Genomic DNA, 19148 nt, shown 5'->3' on the forward strand with positions numbered 1-19148 from the left:
AACTTTGAGTTCTATGGCTTTTCATATTCTTTTCAAAAATTACAAAGTTCACGCGCCTTTTAATTTATTTTGGCGGTCGGAATGAGGAAGGGTGTCTTTTAAAAACGTTTCAATCTGAGAGCGGACTCCAGGCAATCCCTGCTCTCCCTGCAACCCGCAGACTACTCCCCGTCTCCATCCCCAGGCGGCCGTGAGGGGATCTTGACGGCGCTGTCTTCTGCAGGCTAAGTGGCAAATTGCCCGACGTTTCTCGAGAAAGTCCCGCGCCATGGGGGGAGCACTCCTTCTTCCTCTTGGCTGCGCTTCTATTTAATGTCAAAACGGTAAAGCATCCATCCTGAAGTGCTGAAATATTCATAGAGAATCCAACGATTCGCTCTCCATACCAGGGGAGAAGCTTCAAGTTAAAACGGTGCTTTAAAACATCAAATCTTCCATGTGAATCAATTGCTTAGCTCACATTAACGGAGCGGGGATGGTGGGGGGAGGGGGAGGAGAAAGAGAGGTGCCGGCGGCGTCTGCAGTACAGTATCGGGACTTCCTTGGCGACCTTACATTCCCAGCAATTCCATTTCCCCAAATCCCACTGCTAGCCTTTTTCCTTTTGGGGCGAATCCTAGTTCACCTCCTTCGAAACCCTAATAAATGAGCAGCTCACCGGGCTGAATTCTGAGGGTCTATATAATCAATTCTATGTGTGGAACCGAATTAAAATTTCTGTATGCAACTCGATTCTGTGGAAATTTTCTCAGAAACAATTTCTTCTTCCAGCCTCCTTTTAACCAAGCTTGTCTAAGATTTCGGGACAGAGAAGGAAAGCAAATCTCAGTTGGTCACGATATTGTTCTTCTCCTAATTGGCTCTTGAAGCCGAACCATTATTGGGTTCCTTTAAAAATATGATTTCTCCTAATGGATAACCCATTTCTTCCTCCAAATTGCAGATCATATCCAAATCTTTCCTTGCCTGCTTATAACTCTCGTTATAGAGAAATAGAAAAAGGTGTGTCTCACTTTGTCAGCAGGTGCACTTCTAAATATTTCAACAGAAGAGCTTAAAGTAGAAATGTTCTTAATTTTAAAAGATCTCAAAAATCAGCTCTTGGCCTTCGCTTTCTTCTCATTACCCTGTCCTCCCCACCCTCGTCAAACTCCATAAGCACCCGCCTTCCAAAACAATGGGTTGGTTGTATTAGCTCCCTTTCACGAATCACCTCTTGAGTTTTTAAAGGAGTTTTAAAGAAAAGGTGTAAATAATTTTGCTTGGGACACAGGTGAGAAATAATTCAAACATTTTTCTTTTACCATCCGCTGCTTTACCGCCGCTGCTCTCCTCGTGAACCGATTAAGCCCAATAAGCCGAACCCTTGATAGATCTTAAAAGTCATTTAATAAGAAAATTCGTGCTGCAACAGATTCTCTGTTGATTTAAAAGTTGTGCCACTACTCCCTTTGGCTTGTCCTTTGACCTTTATCGCTGGAGGCCATGTAAAGTGAATCTACGAAGGATGGGACTCCAGTCTGTATGAAAATATTCATATTTATAAGTATCTGACTTCCAAAAAATTCGATACCTATTTAACTGGCAAGTGATATTCATTTTCATGGAGCGAAATTCACATTCGTCTGAATCGGACGAAAAGATCCGGTGAGCTCACTTCTATCCCCCTTTCCAACCCCCCCGGGGGGGAAAAAAGTTTTTTCACAAGCAAGGCAAAGAGATCACAAATCATAGGATAACTCTGAGAGACAGACAATTTATTTGAGGTGAACATACCTTTTCGACATAGCCTATTTGTCAAGTTCAAAAATTCTGTGCTCGTGTGCGTGAGCGCAATGGGGTTTAAACTCGGTGAAAGAAGTGCGATTTTTTTTTTGTGTGGATGCTAACAATGAAAAGAGGAGGGGGGAGGGGAAGTCCGAGACAGTCTTTTTGGTAACTAAGGTCGGCATGCCACAAATTAAAAGGAAAGGAAAGAACGAGACAAATGCCCCTCCCCCCTTTCCTCCTCGAAGAAGCTGAATTCGAATCTCGCACCTCGTGAACTTGCCCCAGGAAATTCTAAAGGCGGCGCGAGTGGCGCGTACGCAAGATCTGGGATGAAGATGTCGATTGCTGAAAGTGGTCAAAACTCCCCCCAAAGCAGAGGATGAATGGAGTCTCTTTCCTCTCGCCTGGAATCTCCAGCCGCAACTTTTAAAATGCCCGTTCTGCTCCGCTCCCTGTAAAACGTTTCCTGCCCAAATGTCAAGCTCTCTTTTCCCAAGTCTTTCGAGTTCCCCGCCAAGTCAACCAGGCCCACCCCGCCTCAGCGGCTCGCCAGGTCCGAGTCTTTTCTCGCCTTGCCTTTCCGCCCCCCCGCCCACCACTCTCACCCAGGGAGGCGGACGGGACGGGACAGGGCTCGGTCGTTAAGAGCAGAACATTTTGCTGCCCGCTTTGGGAAAAGCCAGGAAGTCTTTGCCGGAGTCCTGAGGCCCAGCCAGGCCGGCCAACTGCCCCTTGAGCACGGCGGCTCCGCCCCCCAGCGAGCGCCCCAAGGCCCCCGTCTCCAAGATGGAGCCTTTGGTGGTCGCCCAAGACACTGTGGTGCTGTTCAAGGCCTGGTTCAGAGTACTGTGTCTGAAAAGGGGGTCGTGGAACACGCCGTCCACCCAGTTCCTGAGGTTGGCCACGGGGGAATCCTTCGGGGGCCTCTCCAGGACGCTCGCTGCCTGCGCGGCCCCGACGCCGCTCGCCGCCCCCTGCTGGCGCTTCAGCATGCAAGAGGGGTACTCCGCCTGGTTGAGCGAGGTGGCCGTGTGAGCCAGCGACCAGATCCTCGGCTTTCCGCCGCCGCCTTCGAGGAGCGGCGGCTGCGGCTGGTAACACGGCTTGGCTTCGCAGCTTCTCTGCCTGGCGTTCAGCAGCTCCGTCGCCTCGCAGCCTTCCGGCCCCGACCCAGGCTCCTTGAGGCAGCTCTTGGCCCTGTCGAGGGGGCTGTCCAGCGAAGCCGGGCCCGTCACCAGAGTGGGTTCCTTGCTTGGCTCGTTGGCGCACGCGCTGCTCTCCACGTGGCCGAAGGCTTGAGTCTTCAGCTCGCCCTCCGAGCTTTCCGACTCCAGTGGGTCGTAGTCGTCCAGGTCGCTTAGGCCCAGCTCTTTGTCTTCCTTCCCGGAGGCCTCTGGGAACAATAGAAGAGGGGAAACGCTGCTTAATTCATTCACGTGTTAATCTAGAATTTGCGAATGCGATGCCTCTTCCTTAGTGAGCCTGGCACAAATCATTCCCAATAATCCCTAGTCTCAACGCCTTGGTTTTCCTCAGAGTCTAACTGGTGAATGGTCAGTCACTAGTTTGAACTGGTTATTAGAGAACTTAAGCTAGTAGTCACTAGCTAAAGTCACAAAGCTTTAAGCAACATTTGAAATGGATGTGGGTGTTGTGTATACTTGAGGTGCTTGCTCTAGTTGGAGTAAAAGAAATACTTCAAAACTAAATATATATATCTACCACTGTTTTCTTCTTGCATGCAATTTTGCATCTCCAAGTCAGCTATGAGGCTTGGAGAAGTAACAGTTAAAACAACCATTTGATACCCATCTCTGCCCCTGCCAAATTAAGCTTGGCATACAGCTGAATGCAGCAACTTTCTCTCATCTCCAGATAAGTACATTCCCATCACTGCACATCTCTCAAAGAATGATATACAGAACTGGCTATAAAACATGCCTTCTAAAAAAATTATTGGATTCAAGAGTACTATTTGCTGCTCTAAGAAAGCGTATTTGCTTATGAGGTAGTGGATGGACTTACACCTTAATCAAAAAAGATTTAGTTTAGATTTGTTTAGTGTTAATCTTAGATTTTTTTTGAGGTGTTGGGTGTAGTGCCTCAGCACTTCAAGTTAATTTGTGGAGCTGTGGGAACATGGATTAACTTGGAAATCAGTTTTAAAGCATGTCATGTGAATACAACCATTGAGTTGTTAAGAGTATTGGTTTGCTCAATGCAACTGCAAGGCTATTGCCTGCTAAGAGGGAAATTTATCCTTCTATTATCAAATATAATCGAAAGTGTCCCCTCACAGATAATTTTTCTATGAACTGAGAACTGGGATACCCTGTCGAAGTGTTCCCCAATAGTTATGTGCACAATCCCAGGAAGAGATGATGACTGCATATTCCAATTTGCTATGGTGAGTAGAAGATGCAGGGAAGCATTCCCCAAACAGATGCCTCCAAATATATAGGACTATAGTTGCCATCATCCTAGGTCAACCTGCCATTCTAGTCCAGTGGGTCTGGAAGTCCTGGGTGTGCAAAGCTAATATAGGAAGAAAAAGTATAAGCTTGCAGTATTCTAAAGAATGGTTAGGAGATACCCTCAACTTTCTCATTCTTTAGGTTCTCCCCTTGACCTTCTCCCTCCTCGTCCTCCTCGCCCTCCTCGTAGGGTCTTTTTTCATCAGCACACTTGTTCCTCGGGGGCCATGTCATTTTGTTCTCTTTCTTGAGCCTCCTCCGGGCATTGGCAAACCAGGTGGAAACCTGTGTCAGGGTCATTTTGGTGATGATGGCCAGCATGATCTTCTCGCCTTTAGTTGGGTAAGGGTTCTTGCGGTGTTCCTGCAGCCAGGCCTTCAGTGTGCTGGTTGTTTCCCGAGTGGCGTTTTTCCTCCGTGTCCCTCCATCCATGGTGCTATATCTGTGGTTTACAATGTGTGAGAAAAAGAGTGCTTAATAGACCTACCTTTATTCTGACTGGGGAGAATGTCCACTGCTACCCATGGAATCCAGATTTTTCTAGCTCAGGAATCATTCATTTGGGGGATAAGACCTGTAAGTACTCAACATTTATCCAATAAACAATTGGACTATGTAAGAAGCATGTGGCTGGACTCTGCAGTTTATTGGGGATGAAGGGCAGGGCGATTTGAAAGTATCACTGTATTCAGTACAGATTCCTCAGGGAAGGATGGATCAGACTACAGCAGTAGGTTTGCCAAAGAAATGTGGCCTTTGGGAGGAATTAGTATACAGTTAATGTAAAAGGAATGTGTCAGAAAAATATCCCTTTTGGGGTGCTACTTCTCTCCAGTAAAGACCTCTGAGTAACCTCTGTGTGCGATGTTAATAAAAATATTTCCTTTTATTAGCGGCAAAATACTCTCTCTCTCTCTCTCTCTCTCTCTCTCTCTCTCTCTCTCTCTCTCTCTCTGGTATACACACACAGACACATTGGAACTATGCCTGAATATTTAATATACATCATCTAAGAAAAGGTCACCTGCACCCACTGGGCTTAAAAGGTTGAAACAGTGGAAGCGGGGATTCTTGGCGCTTGTTCTTTTAGAAAACAAGCAATAACGAGATCAAAGATAAAAAAAGGTTTGTTTAACATGATGTTAAAAGGGGTGGGTGGGTTTGTCAACTTTAAGCTATCTGAATTTATGGGAAATATTTGGAAATCTGCCTCTGGAAGAAAGAGAAGTATACAAAGGGATGAGTTAACGATTGATTCTCAGAGCAAGTTCACACATTCAGATGCCAGTTGTGAAGTGTGAAATGCTCATGTGTAAAAATGTGATTTATGCATATGTGAACCAGCCAAGGTAAGGGAAGGATCATAAATCAGAAAGAGAAAACTATGTTTAAACCAATGCTGATTGACCGAAATGAGGGAAATATCTAGATTTAAAACTAATACTACCAGTGACCTTACAATCTCTTTAAAATATTTGTTTGATACTAAAGACTGCAAAATACTGAAGGGGAGAACAACTAGAGAGTGATTCAATCACTAGGGGGGGAAATCCAGTCTTTTCACTTCAGGCTTTCTTCCATAATCAAAGCCTACTTCTATTCTTATTGGGTGACTATCATGTTCAGAGGTTTGCCGTCTAATCTGTGGAACGCTCAAGTGCTCTAAAACTTTTCAGGCTTGAACTTTAGAATATTATTTTGTGCTGGACTCAGAGAAACCCTGCAGAAGCTGTTATTTCATAGTGTCTATGCAGATCCTTAAATCTTCCATGGGCATAGTTTCAACACAGTCAACTCATTATCTAGTAATCCAAGGTGGATCTGGTTCTTGATCAGTGAGAGACTGATCTTTATGTGATCAGTGTGATATTCATCTCAAAAAATATAAATAGGAATTTAAAAATAAGAGCTGTAAGCCCAGTGTGATAAAGAATATTAGAAAAAAGTTATGGGTTTGTGACTACATAGAATAAAAAAGTATATATGGAAATGAAGACTGGGCAGGTACATGAGTAAACCCCTGGAATTCTGCAAATAGTATTAAGGATTTGCTTTCTGTGGCTTCCTTCTTGGACTGCTTGTAGCAAAAACCAATGCATGCATGTTCAGAAGTAAACCTCAGTTCCCTGGGAAGTGTGTGAACAACTATAGTGGTAAATAAATGCAGTGGGACTTTTTGCAGATAATATTCCTGTACCCATTGGAAGTAGATAAGTGGGTAACCTGAACTGAATCTTCTAGGTCTTTTCATCTGGCATATACAGGACTGAGATTTTTTTAAATTAAGTAAATAGGATCACTAGTTCAGGTATGCAACAAACATTACTTGGCAACATCAGTGCATAGATAATTAATTGTATATCCTATGCTGAGCGATGGGATACTGCCCCTTTCGATTGTCATTGGGGCTCCCCTGACTTCAGTACAGCATTTCAAAACCTTATCAAACCCTTTAAGGAAAGTGCACTATGACCCCTATATCTGTAGATGGGGATAGTGTGAAATTAAGATAATGGATTTTCTAAGTGTATGTGGTGGGGAGCAGGGATGTGATCAAATGACTTCCTAATACAGTTTTCAGCCATTATTTTCCATCACCGCTAGGGCAAACATTCCCATAGCTGAAAACGTTGGTTTTATAGGGTGGGAAATGCATTCGTAACCAACTAATCCAGTGGAGGTTAGAACCATCAGGGGATGAGTAATCCATCTGCACAATTGAGCTCTCAGCTGTAGGCTAGAATATAAGAAGACCTGAGAACACTTTTCAGCAGAAGTCAGTGAAATGTTTCCTCATAGGATCAAATCAGAACAATAATCTGTATTTTAGCTTAATATATTTTGCATGCACTGTAGCCTGCTGCTATTCAGGATTACTCATCCAGGTCAACATGCAAGCGATCAGAGATTCAGCATAACTGCTCCACATTTATAAGTGGTGATACCCACCTCCACAAATGCATTCAGTTAAGAGTTATCTTTAAACCCGATGGGGGAGCAAACAGCCAGTGTCCTCCCTCAGCCCCTCCCTTGTCTTGCCTTGCAATTAATAGCTGTTTGTTTCTTACCTGTCATATTGATACTGACTGAGCGTGTGATCGTAGGGATAGTAAGCAGTCGCTTGGGTAATGCCCGCATGTGCAGATCCACTCCCATCCTTCGAATCAAAGCTATTCTAGAACAGGAAAACCAAGGATGGCCCCAATAAGCTCACCCCTTTCCCTGACAGTAATGGGAAAGCAAAGCAAAGCAAAGCAAAGCAGGGAGCAATATCTTCTTCCTCTCAAGGAGACATAGATGGGAACAAGACAGCAAGATACTCCGTGCAATCAAAAATAATTTCCCCCCTAGCTAGAAAATTCCACACTGATTACCAGCCCAAACTCATGCCTGTTTATTCAAAAACAGGTATGTAATGGGTATTTTTCCAAATTAAACCCACACCCTTGTACTTAAGAATTAATTGTATGCATTCTTCATTCAGGGGTTCAAAACAGACTGCTATCAATGCAGCAAGTGATTAAGTCATTAAGTCAGCAAATGGTCTTGAGATTGAAAACATGGTAGACCACCTTAAAAATACACCTAGAATGTTGGATCTTTCTAAGTGTATTTGCTTGGGTATGGAGAAGGATCACTCACATACACACATAAGCACCCTGCTGCCCTTCACTGAGCACAGTACTATCCCCACTTATTTGCAATTTCCTTCCATGAATTAAGAGATTAACACAATTTCCAGTTTCTTCAGGAAATGCTAGTTCTCTACCAAGCCATGAATTCCCAGATTTACTCTCCTCCTTTGTAACCTGAAATTCTAAATTGCATTTCTGAACCAGGTTGAAGCTAAAAGTTAAACAAATGAAACTTCAACAATTGTTGCAGATCAGATTCCACTTTCTTCTAAAACTAAAATTCATTTTTAGCAGACCAGATCTTTTGCCAGCTCAATGGATGGAATTCAGTATGTGATATAGAAGATTATATGAATATGCATCAGGACTGCAGGATAAAAATTGCTGTATAAATGTGTGTAGTGCAGTGCAGTGTGGAGTGTAATGAGGGTATTATGTTTTTACATGCATTCATCTTTGGTTACCAGCCGATTATATTAGAATGTCTGTAGCTGACTATGTGGGTTTCATCCATACTTGCATGTAATTGGATTGGGAAGATTGCCCAACCCCATTAACCTTCCCCCATTAAGTGCCCTCCAAGTGTGATGGACATCAGTTTTCTCCAAGGCATGTAGAGTTCCCCAGGTTGAGGAAAAATATTTGAACCACTGGTTCTAGAGGGGCTAAATTGAATTTTTACCCCAAATTCCTACCTTTTTTTTATCCTAGCTCAGTTTATATTTGAGCTGGAGGTTTACTTTCTAAGATTGAGCTTCCATCCCAGCCCTAGAGACTGATCTTAAGATCTAGGCAAGCCAGATTGATGGCCAATCTAGGTTTCCTGAAGTGGTTTACAAAGTCTCTTAAGAATAGCAGATAAGCTTTGTTACTTTCCTTGAGAAAATTCAGGGCATAGCAGCACAGAGACTTACCAAGGAATAGAAAGCCGATGCCTCTGTCCCATAAGTGACATAATTGCCATAGCCTTGAGTGTTTGTGTAAGGATTCCCATAGACTCCCAGAGCGGCTGCTGAATTGAGTTCGTGCCTGGCTGTGGCCAGCAGCCTGCTCTCATATACTGGACAGTAGACAGGGGTCTGAGTGGAGGGTGCTGCTCCTGAGTCTGCCAAGGACCTACCACTGGTCTCACAGCAAGTTGACAGGGAGTTGGTGGTCATCAGGAACTAGAAGAAGAAAGAACAGGATGGTGAAAAGGAGAGAGACCTGGGAGTCAATGAGGCTGGTTGGCAGACCCAGCAATCAATTATGTAATGTACATTTTGATGCCAAATCACAGAACAGAACTTTTGTTCAGGAGCAAACATTGCCACTGATTTCAGGGCAAATTATTTGCAGTTTCTCAAGGTTAATACACCTGGAATAAACTTTTTCTTTTCCCTTTCCTGCCCTCAGGAAAGGCATGTCCAATCCTGAGGTTTTAGAGTTATCATCTCACCTAGGGTAAGAAGAGTGTTATTCCACTCAAATGAAAGAAATAGGAAAGTTTTCATCTGCAGAATCCAACCCCAGCAATAGTTTGAACTTTGAACTCAAAGATCACAGCAACCCTATGCATATCTGCTCAGATACAGCAATATGTCCTACTCAGCTCAGTGGGTTAATTCTCAGATGATTGTTCTTAAGGGCAAAATCTAATCTGGCTGTGAAGAAAAATGTATATGGAATATATATCTGCTTTCTACAATACCTAGAAAAAAAACAGTGAAAGAATAATTGATCTGGCTCAGAGAAGTATTTTATATATCAGTTGCTACATCAGTATATGGACCATGAAGTAGTGTAAAAAGCACTTGAAGAGGGAAAGCTAGATGAAAAGAGAAAATACTTTACAGGATTAATTCATTCTTTCCAAACTGTTTAATACTGACACTGGCAGAATATTACTCTTGGGCCTTCCTCATAACATTTCCCCCTTAAATAAAAACTCCAGAATTCTTCTGGGAAATATGCTCCCAGGTGTTCAGTGAACATCATTTAATAATTGTTATAACAGCCATTCCAGGATTCAGGGAACATTTAATTCACCCGCCTGCCTTGAGCAACAGATTGCTTAATCTAAAGATCCAGAAAGCCATTCCATTGGAGACTGATTTTGGTGCATCTTAAGCGGAATTGCCTGCCTGGTGGGTTTTTGTGGGTCTGCTTAATCCATCCAACCCTTTCTTTCCCAGGTGTTCAGTCCTATGGATTGACTAAGACTTCCTTTCTGCCTATCTGGAAGCAGAACCAAATGGAATTCAGCCGGGGAAGCCCAGCTGATTTGTTTTCCTGTTTGTGCTGAGTACTGTGAGAATCAAACAGTTTACATATTCCCTTAGTTAGGATTCGACTTCAGTGAAGATTAAGGAGGACTTAATTGTGATTAGACAAATGAAATTGGACTGTTACACTGCGGTTTCAGTATTGCCTTCTAGAAAGAAAAACCAACTTTTCCACATTTATCTTTACTGGGAAATTTTGGAGGGGAAGGAGAATTCCGGTGCATATGCTCTCTGTAAGGCTGGTCTTACCTGAGGTGCAGATGAATAAGGATATCCAAACTGGGGGTAGGACATGGCAACTGGAGTGCTCTCAAGGTTCAGGAAGCAGCAGCAGATGTGTTGAGTTTGTGAGCGTGGGAAGCAGCCTTACTGTAGCTTCTGGTCCAGATGAGTGAATAACTCGGGCTTCCAGGGGCCTTAGAAAACCAAGTACAAAAAATACATTGAAAATTTTCTACTGACGTTGCAATTTTTTTTAAAAAAAGTGGCATGGGTATATTTTCCCCTGCCCTCCCGCCCGCACACAAATGCAAATAACAGTTTTAAGGAAGAGCTGCCTAAGGAGCCAGGTAAGTGGCGCCTGATATAAATGCCGTGCCTGCCTCACTTACCGGCACTACATATTTCGCCCATCCACAGGCGGGGAGCGGCGATGGCGAAAAATGACCCGTCTCTCCATTCGCAGGTCAATTCCAGTAACGTCTTACGCCAGGAAAGACCCCACAGGACCTGCCCCTGGTTCGTCTGTGTTGTTTGGGCTGTGTGGGCTCCTTTTGGGGTAACTGCGATTGAAGCGGCGCCCAAAGTAGCGCAGAACAACTCAGAATTAGGTTTCTTGGAGGGGCGACCGTCTCGCCCGTGGATCACTGCAACGAGGCCCAAATTCAAAGGGACCGAAGTCTGTGGCGCCCCGAGAGAGCCACACGAGGGCGAAGCTCCCTGAGCGGCCCCGAAAAAAATAAGACTTCAGAGCAGGGGGAATCTACGTTGCGCTCGGACTCTCGCCCCCCCACCACGTTTCCCGGCACGCGTGCGCGGGATCACTGAAGGGTGGTAAGCACTTTTAATTAGAAATTAATTAATGAGCAGCTGCCTGCCGCTTCTCCCTCCCCGCCCTGTAGTCATCAGTCCCACTTACAAACGAGGCCGACAAGGGACGCGCGCCAGCAACGCTTTTAAATCAACAGTTGAAAGCAGCTCCGACGCTGACAGTCAAGTGCACCGAGGGGAGACCCCCTGCTCTCCCCGGCGCGCCCTCTCCTCCGATCCTATGTGCCCATTAGCCACAGCTCTCGCCGCTCCCATTCAGAGCAGTCTTTTCCCTCTTCTCTCTGTTTTAGAAGAGTGGGAATTGTTTAAAAAGGCACTTTTGTGGGTGGGTGGAGGAGGGGGGTTATCTGAAAGACATCAGGTGGTGCGGATTTCTATGTCCTGTTATGGAAGGACGGAACTACTACCTTTGATCGAGTCTGATATACTGATCCACAGCTTTCAGCAAATACCTCGAAGTACTGGTGGCATTTTTGCCCAATAGTCAAAAGTATTTGATGTACAAACATTGACACACACACACACCCCGGCAAGGTAGGACAATGTTATCATCCCGACTTCGTAAGCAAAAGGCGATGCTTGTTTGTAGATGCAAGACTGAGAGAGAGACTTGGGAGTTGATACATTGATCTCTCAGCGCCACTCGCTCTGACTTTTTCTGACTAGTATCTGTACACAGTGCTGGTCTATGTGTAAGTGAGGCTCTGCTGAAATACTTACTGCCACTTTAAGTTTTTATTTCTTATTGTAGGACACCATATCCAAAACCTGCAAGTGGGTCTTCTAGAACTGGTTTTCTAGGCTATTGTGCCTGCTCTTTATATTGCTTTTCAAAACCTTCTTTGATTTATTTATCAGAAGCCTAAATTATCAGCTGGAATCTGGAGGGTGGATGGAAATCACTTTATTACTCTTGTTTTAGGGTTCTTCATCTCTTTCTATAATCTTCCACATGCTTGACATGATGCTGAGAAGCAATTAAAAAAAATAAGGATGTTTTTCTCTGTCTCTCTGACAGAGTGAAGGTTCACCATTCATGACTAGCAAACTTTGATTCTGTTGTGCAAAGTTCAGTTCTGTCCCATCTAAATCTAGATGACATTCACCACAGCTCTAGAATTCTACCTGACCATTCTAAAAAACAGAATATGCTAATAAGCAAAAATAGCATTATTTTCCCTTCCAAACAAAGCCTGATGATTTAAGCTTTTAAATTTTTTATATTAGTAAGAATGGAAAACTCTTCAAACACCCAGCCATAGGATGGGAGGGAGTCCCCAAAATCAACAATTTGGCAATGCTCATATTAGAACCAACCAGATGCTTAATCCATGATAGTGGTGGGAAATTTTATCAAACTTATGCTGCACATAGGCACCTGCTATGCTTCTGTCTGATCTGGCTAAGACTGTATTATAGTGGAACTGGGGAGTGAGAAGCAGGAAAAGGTGGAAGCATTAGGTCAGATGTTACAACCACACAAAGAATACTAAAAGAGAAAAACCACCCTACTATAAGCTCAAAACATGCCTAGGGTATGCAATTTGTGTCCAAATTTAGTTGGCTTGAATGCTAAATATTTACCAAAATTCAACACTGACAATTGTTCTCAAGCCTCTTGCTAGGCCTTTTTAATCTGAATATTAAATACATATAAGTGTTTAATTGTTGTACAGTATTTTTACATTTAATGAGAATAATTGCTCAGGCCCTCTGGATTTCCCTGTTAGGTTAAATCACTAACACCACTGCTACAGAAAGACTTCACTGATGTCAACAGCCAAATGCCTAATTAATTTTAATAGAGTTGGAATTTCTGTATTGCTGAACACTTCAATAGGAAAACCCAGGAGGTAGGAGTTCAAAAGACCATCCCTAGATTTTTAAAGCATTAGGGGATTCTTAGAGTGGAATCCTACACAATGAACATTTGGGGATTATGTTTGTATTACTGAGCATGCATACTTAGGAACTCATGCTTGGCTGGACTTACATCCCAGATAAAAAAAGATAGTTTGAGACTCATATTGGGTCAACCCATGAAGTTTTGGAAGTGTTCAAGATAGAAGGGGGGGGGAATGGCATCTCAGTAACTGCTGGAGGTGAGTAGCAGTATGGATGCACACAGATGCAAGGCATTGCTTGCCCTCCCCTTCCCCAACATTTATTCCCATCCTGTTTATTATTAATCCTAAAGTAATCCTTTATTTAAATGACCATTTATTTCCAAGTGAGCAGATATACAAAGATGCCCTTAAATCATCACCACTTCCTTACACTTGGATGAATGAAACTTAAGGGCTGAATATAAAATAGTTCATTCAGGAAGCCTACTAAGGGCCCTCAGCAGGTTAAATGCCATTTTTATTGAGCCTAAAGTCATTTAACAGTGGCACAGGGACCCTAAATCCAAGATAATTTGTCTGAACCTACTTAGGTGAGGCCCAGTTTAAGACACTTTGGTGCCAAAGACATACCTTCCTCATCCCAAACCTAGGTGATTCCTACAAAAAAAGAGATGCAGTCATCCCTTCTTTTTGACAGAAATGAAAAAGAACTGTAAATTTTATGTTGCTGCCCTTTCTTGAAGCTCAAGGTCGACCACTCCATTCTGCCAATTGGTAGAGCCAGTTCTAATTTAGGAGGTTAGAATGAGAAATTCTTGCAAGGATGGAAGGTCTTCAAAGCACACTCCTTCTCCTTTACCCCTCCACTTTTCTCCCTCTTGCTTAGGCCTCCTTACTAAGATCCGGGCACCCCACCTCTCCTCCAGGTTATGGCGTGTGTGCTTTGGGAGAGGAAGGGCAGGGGAAAGAAACAATTCTTTCAAAAGAGTCGTCCCTGGGCTTGGAGATCTTGCAATGGGCAACTAACCAGCTCCTCGGGAGTTTTGCAAGCCTCCTGGTGTATTTGTAGTGGGAAGGGCAGCTGGGGTAGAGGGAGGGGAGGGCAGAAGTGCAGACTTGCTCAGAGAGCTTGCCTGGGTTCAGACATGTGAACAGCCCCAGGGTCACACTCTAATTAATGACGATGTTCCCTTCTTCTCCCCAGCTGGAAGACTTGGTGCCTCCCAGGGACGAATCTGCCCGCTCTGACAGCTCGATTGAGGGTGATGGATGACTATCTGGAGACCGCAGTACACCTCATATAATCCTATCTGCTGCGTAATTGCTGTAATTTACCGAGGCAAAAGCTTGGCTCTAGGAAGGTTGAATTTTCGCAATAACGGCCTCTTCAAAAATAAGACGGCCCCGATCCCAAGCTGGCCTCTGGAAAAGAGATTCTTGCAGGATCCCGGTGCCAGCAGTGACCTTTACTTGGAGAAGAGCCGGCACTCTTAATTTCGTCCATAAGCCAGTACATTTCATTAAATTTCCGTAATTTAGGAAGTCACTGAAAAGGCTAACTTCCAAGTAGCCACCAAGTCCCCCGCGTCATTCTAAAGTCCAACTTCATTCGAAGGGAAGGGGAGGCAAAGAGCGACTGAAGGTGAGTTTCAAACGGAGGGGAACCGAAGCTGTCTTGGATCCATTTCTTCTATTTTTACCACTCCCCGTTTCTTCCCCAGCTGCTTTTACGAGAGAATAAATACATTTAATAAGTAGCTGAACAGATTCCCCCAAAATGCGTAACGGAGGTGAGGGGAATTTAGGACCTTAAGAATAAGGTTTCGACGATCCCTGGAAAGTCTTATTTTCCCCTCCCCAAATGATGTACTTCATTTTCATATCTTACGCGGTAGCAAAAGTGGAGGCCTTTCCAAACACTGCAGTCCGAAAAGGAAGGCAATCTTCCGGAGCCTGCGTCCTTTGCAAGGCGCAAGGGCAACTTTCCAGATTGTGTCGGACAACAATCTCGAGGGAAGAGGGGGAGGACGCGGGAGGGGCGGGAACCCAAAGCACGGGCTGATCTAGGGTTAAGTCGGTTGGCACTGGCATTGGCACAGAGAAGCATTCCTCTGGGAGAGGAGGCAAGTCGCATTTCCTCCAGGGAAACTTTCACTTTTTTAAGGCATCTGAATCATTTCAAACGGTTTGCCGTTTTCTTGACGCGCAGCAGCTCAACCCCGATCGGTTGCATCAGATCATCCTCTCTAGCCAGCGAGCAGTATATTATTTGATTTGGGTTAAGGATCGCCAGAGGCTTGCTTCTCAGTAAGTAAGGGAATCTAGATGACAATAGAAGGGTTTCTTTTTATTCCCTTTCTCCGGGTGCTCAAAGGTCCCCACTTCCCAAAACCAACCGAACACCTTTGAGCGCCCGAAATGGATGGTTACTTTCCTTAAAGCGAAAAGCGAAGCGCAATCGTCCCGGTTCCTTTCTATGAGAGCGGTTGAAGGAAACGAGTTAGCGGGACCGTCAATTTAGCTACCCTGGAAAACAGCAGGGGAGGCCTCACGAGGCGCCTGAAGCAATCCTTCCAACCAGTTTAACTACGAAGAAGTCTCGAGAGAAGTCGGCTGAAGTGGAGGTTGCTTCGAATCCACGAAGCTAAGCCCAGTTGAGACGAGGAGGAAACCCCCCGGAACGAGGAAGGATTCTTATACCAAGCCCAGTCTTAGGTGGGTTTGTGGACTACAACACGCAGGCGCTCCGTTCACCAGGGGCCACCTGGGTGGGTGGGTGGATCGGTGGGGGTGCAGTTTCTTTGGTCGCCAAAGTAGCCCAGCCTTTGACACGGTACTTGGGGGAAGGAGGGAGGAAGGGCGGGCAAGAGACCTTGGAGGTGGGGAGAGCTTCACGAAGATTTTCAACTCCCGATTTAGGTACTCGTCCCGTCCCACCGCCTTTCTGTCCTGGGGAGGCGGTGGGATTCCAGTTAGCCGCGTATCCCAGTTTGGCCCTCCTCCCCAACCGCGAAAGAGTTCCTTTTTTTTAGGCGCTGTTCCAGAGTCTGGGAGGGGAATCTTTGCCGCCGATTTCGGAAGGAGAGCGTTTACTCCGAAGACTTGGTCGAAAACGACTTTCTTCTGTCCCTGTTGCTTGAACGCTGGCTGCCAGATTGGCGCTGGGGTTGATTTAAAAATCGATCCCGCTTCCGCGTACAGCGCAGCACCTTCTTCTGAACCAGACTGACTTGGGCGTCAAGTCGCCGGAGCCCGATTTTTGAAGTTTTAGAGGGCAGGGACGGGACATATTTCGGTGTCTACTGCTGGGAAATTAGCCTCATCTTATCCAGAGAAAGTTAAAGAACGGTGGTCTGCGCTAAGAATTCAGAAAAAAGTCCTATTGTGGGGTAAATAATGTCTTTCAGATGTGAGGACTTCTAGTCTCATCATTATACCCAACACTGCCGCTGGGGACGATGGGCACCGTAGTCTGATGCGTTTGAAGCGTTCCCTTACTTTCTCCAGCCGGCTTCCACCAAAAAAAAAAATAAAAAAAAAATCACCTTCACAGCTATTAGGCTTCTTACCCCAGTCTTAGTCCGTATCGCCTTCACCCCAACCTTTAGAGGAGGCAGGAACAGTGAAAAGCGATAGCGTCCCTTAAGGCAGAGCTCCGAAAAAATATCTTACCTATCTTACATACCTAGCCATCTTGGGGAAAGTGTGGCGGCGCGCTTTCGCGGGTAGCATTCGCTAAATATCAAATCGCAACTAATGCAAGACACAAGAGTTCTAGAGAGACCAATGAAAGCCCCCCCACCAGCACAAGAGTTCGCCTATCTGCAGTGCGACAACAACAAAATTGAATTCCAAAAAGAATAAGTCATATTAAAGTAAGGCGAAAACGACCCAATATCCAACCAACTCTACCTTAGGAAGAGGCAGGGAAACGTGGGTACGTCTGCAGGATCTCGCTGCGCGCGCATGTTTCTATTTACTCCTTTTTTCCTTTAAAGAAATAAAACCAGATGTCTCTAAGTGTCTTTTCTGCCCCCCCCCGAATAGTTGAAACCTGGAGGCAGTACGGGAACAGGCCCAGCGGTTTAGACAGGTACTCTGCAAGATGTCAAAGGGGGGGGAGGGGCGGGCGATCTGGCTGGCAGTTGCAGAATAGTAAGAGAAACGTCTGTTTTATCAGACCAGGTGCACCAGAGTATATTCCAGCCGTCGTTCCTCTTAACTGCCCAGAAATCACTACCTCGAGTTCTCAATGTAAAGTCTTCAATCCGGATTGCACTCCGCAATTCGTCCACGGGCATTAAATTACCAAATGGGGCATTCCTATCCGTTTCTCATCTCAGGTCAACTAGGATGTAGAGTGTCATGGTATCTAAAGGGCAGCAACTGTATGGGAGCAACTGGACTTAAATTTTCAATCTACTAAAGATTGTAAAGTATATTATAAGAGAACTAATAAGTTTTTTAATTGTTGTTTTATCCTGTATTTATATGTATGTTTTATTCTGGCTGTAAACCGCCCTGAGTCCCTAGGGAGATAGGGCGGTATAAAAATGCGAAAAATAAATAAATAAATAAATAAACTCTGAAGCCAGAGCAGGACAGGCCATTGGAGAATGAATTCATATAACATACGGTGAACAGAAAAGACTATATATTGCAGGGGTGTCAAACTCACTGCCTGGATGCGTCACATGCTGGTCCCACGCCCGCCCAGTTTAGCGAAGGGGGAAAAAGTCCTGATACATCACGTGACACCGCCATGACGCCTTGAGTTTGACACCTCTGATGTATTGTATATAATAAAGTATGGTGAGATCTTCAGAAAAACTAGCCACCCAATGAGTTGATGCTGGACTGCAAGCTTCTTTGTGTGTTTTCTTATTGCCTGATGGCTTTACATGGACTCAGGCCATGCTGGCTGGTCCCATCTGCTACATATATGTGAGTTTTGGTGAACTGAATAGCAACAGCTGCAGCAGGGGAGTTGTTCACTCATTCGTTTCAGCAAAATCGCTATAGTTGCAGACCTTTATCTGAGTTGGTGACAATATTACTAGGACAAGAGATTTATATGTATTCATTTGTCTCTACTGACAATGCTCTACTTTAAATTTCCTGTTCAATTTAGCGGGCTCAGGGATCTAAGGTTTATTGTGCATGGTTACCTGGGGGTTGGAGACCTTGCATATCTCCAGCTTGAGCTGTTTTGGCTTTACCAAGGATTCTGAAGATTGTTGCTATGTCAATTGTTTCAAAATAATTGCTTATTGAGGGCAGATCTGCATAACTTTGGTGCTCTCTGAGCTGATTTGTATTCTTGCAGACAGTTCATTACCCAATCTAGGTAACATCATCAGTGCTACTAAAGGAGTGCAGTTTGCTCCCTACTAGCAATGATGATGTTACCTAGTTCAAGTAATGAAATGTCTGCAAAAAAACAAGCCAGCTCAGAGAGCACCAAGGACCCCTCATGTCAACCCCGAGGAACAAATATTCTCCTTTATTAATAATTGCTTATTCTAACTGCAGATCTGCATAACCTTGTTGCCTTGGTTTCTGTTTATTAACCATCCAGAAGACATGTTCACTTGCCACCTGCATCTTTTGCCTACCAGAAGTTGAGGCAACCCAAGGATGGTTTTAAGGTCTTCATTCTAGATTTGGTGTTTTCCCTCCTATTCTGCCTCTAGATGTTGCATGTGGACAATGCAAAGTGTGTTGTTGATGCACATGGGGAAAGCATTTGGAAATCACAAGTTACAAATAAATAAACCTGTGACTCCAATTGGTTCTGTTGGTTTTCTATGGGATCTCTCTCTTACATCTGATTTCAGGCCTGTTGTCCCATTCCTTAGTTCTCTTTTGGCTATGAGAGAGGCTGGAATCTGAGCAGATGCACAAATATCTAACTCTTCGCTTCCATCTAGTGGTCAATATATTGGACAGTCAACTAATTGAGCCACAGTTTGAAGGAATAATTTGTTTTTATAAAATTAAAATTGCAGCATTTGGAAGTTTTTAAAATAGCAGTATGATTTTTAATACAAAGAAACTATATATAATAATGATAAAAATAAGCTAAAAGTTAAAGAAGGAAAAAGATCC

The 19148-nt window shown here is 44.3% G+C and overlaps 1 protein-coding gene across 4 annotated transcripts; it reads right to left on the reverse strand.

The window, feature by feature from the left end:
• Positions 1 to 1728: 1728 nt before the first annotated feature.
• IRX4 (iroquois homeobox 4) lies at positions 1729 to 17274 on the reverse strand. 4 transcript variants are annotated; one of them, XM_058175635.1, is made up of 6 exons: positions 16953 to 17274; positions 10393 to 10559; positions 8794 to 9045; positions 7313 to 7419; positions 4364 to 4686; positions 1729 to 3163 (listed from the first exon to the last, which is right to left on the reverse strand). In XM_058175635.1, the coding sequence occupies exons 2-6, from the start codon at positions 10435 to 10437 to the stop codon at positions 2412 to 2414; spliced, it is 1479 nt and encodes a 492-aa protein (XP_058031618.1). In that variant the 5' UTR covers positions 10438 to 10559; positions 16953 to 17274; the 3' UTR covers positions 1729 to 2411. The 4 variants fall into 4 exon arrangements, with proteins under 4 accessions (XP_058031618.1, XP_058031617.1, XP_058031616.1 ...); XM_058175634.1 differs by lacking the exon at positions 16953 to 17274 and adding an exon at positions 14376 to 14512; XM_058175633.1 differs by lacking the exon at positions 16953 to 17274 and adding an exon at positions 10755 to 11276.
• Between the last annotated feature and the right edge of the window lie 1874 nt (positions 17275 to 19148).

Source organism: Ahaetulla prasina, chromosome 3 (genome assembly GCF_028640845.1).
Source record: "Ahaetulla prasina isolate Xishuangbanna chromosome 3, ASM2864084v1, whole genome shotgun sequence".
Classification (NCBI taxonomy): domain Eukaryota; kingdom Metazoa; phylum Chordata; class Lepidosauria; order Squamata; family Colubridae; genus Ahaetulla; species Ahaetulla prasina.

What these genes read in the sequence shown, in the direction of transcription:
- IRX4 (XM_058175635.1), bottom strand. Translation starts at nt 10,437, where the DNA reads ATGTCCTACCCCCAGTTTGGATATCCTTATTCATCTGCACCTCAG. An exon ending in CATCGGCTTTCTATTCCTTG is followed by an intron (nt 7,420 to 8,793) that starts GTAAGTCTCTGT and finishes TTCCTGTTCTAG; the next exon opens with AATAGCTTTGATTCGAAGGA. An exon ending in AGTCAGTATCAATATGACAG is followed by an intron (nt 4,687 to 7,312) that starts GTAAGAAACAAA and finishes TGTAAACCACAG; the next exon opens with ATATAGCACCATGGATGGAG.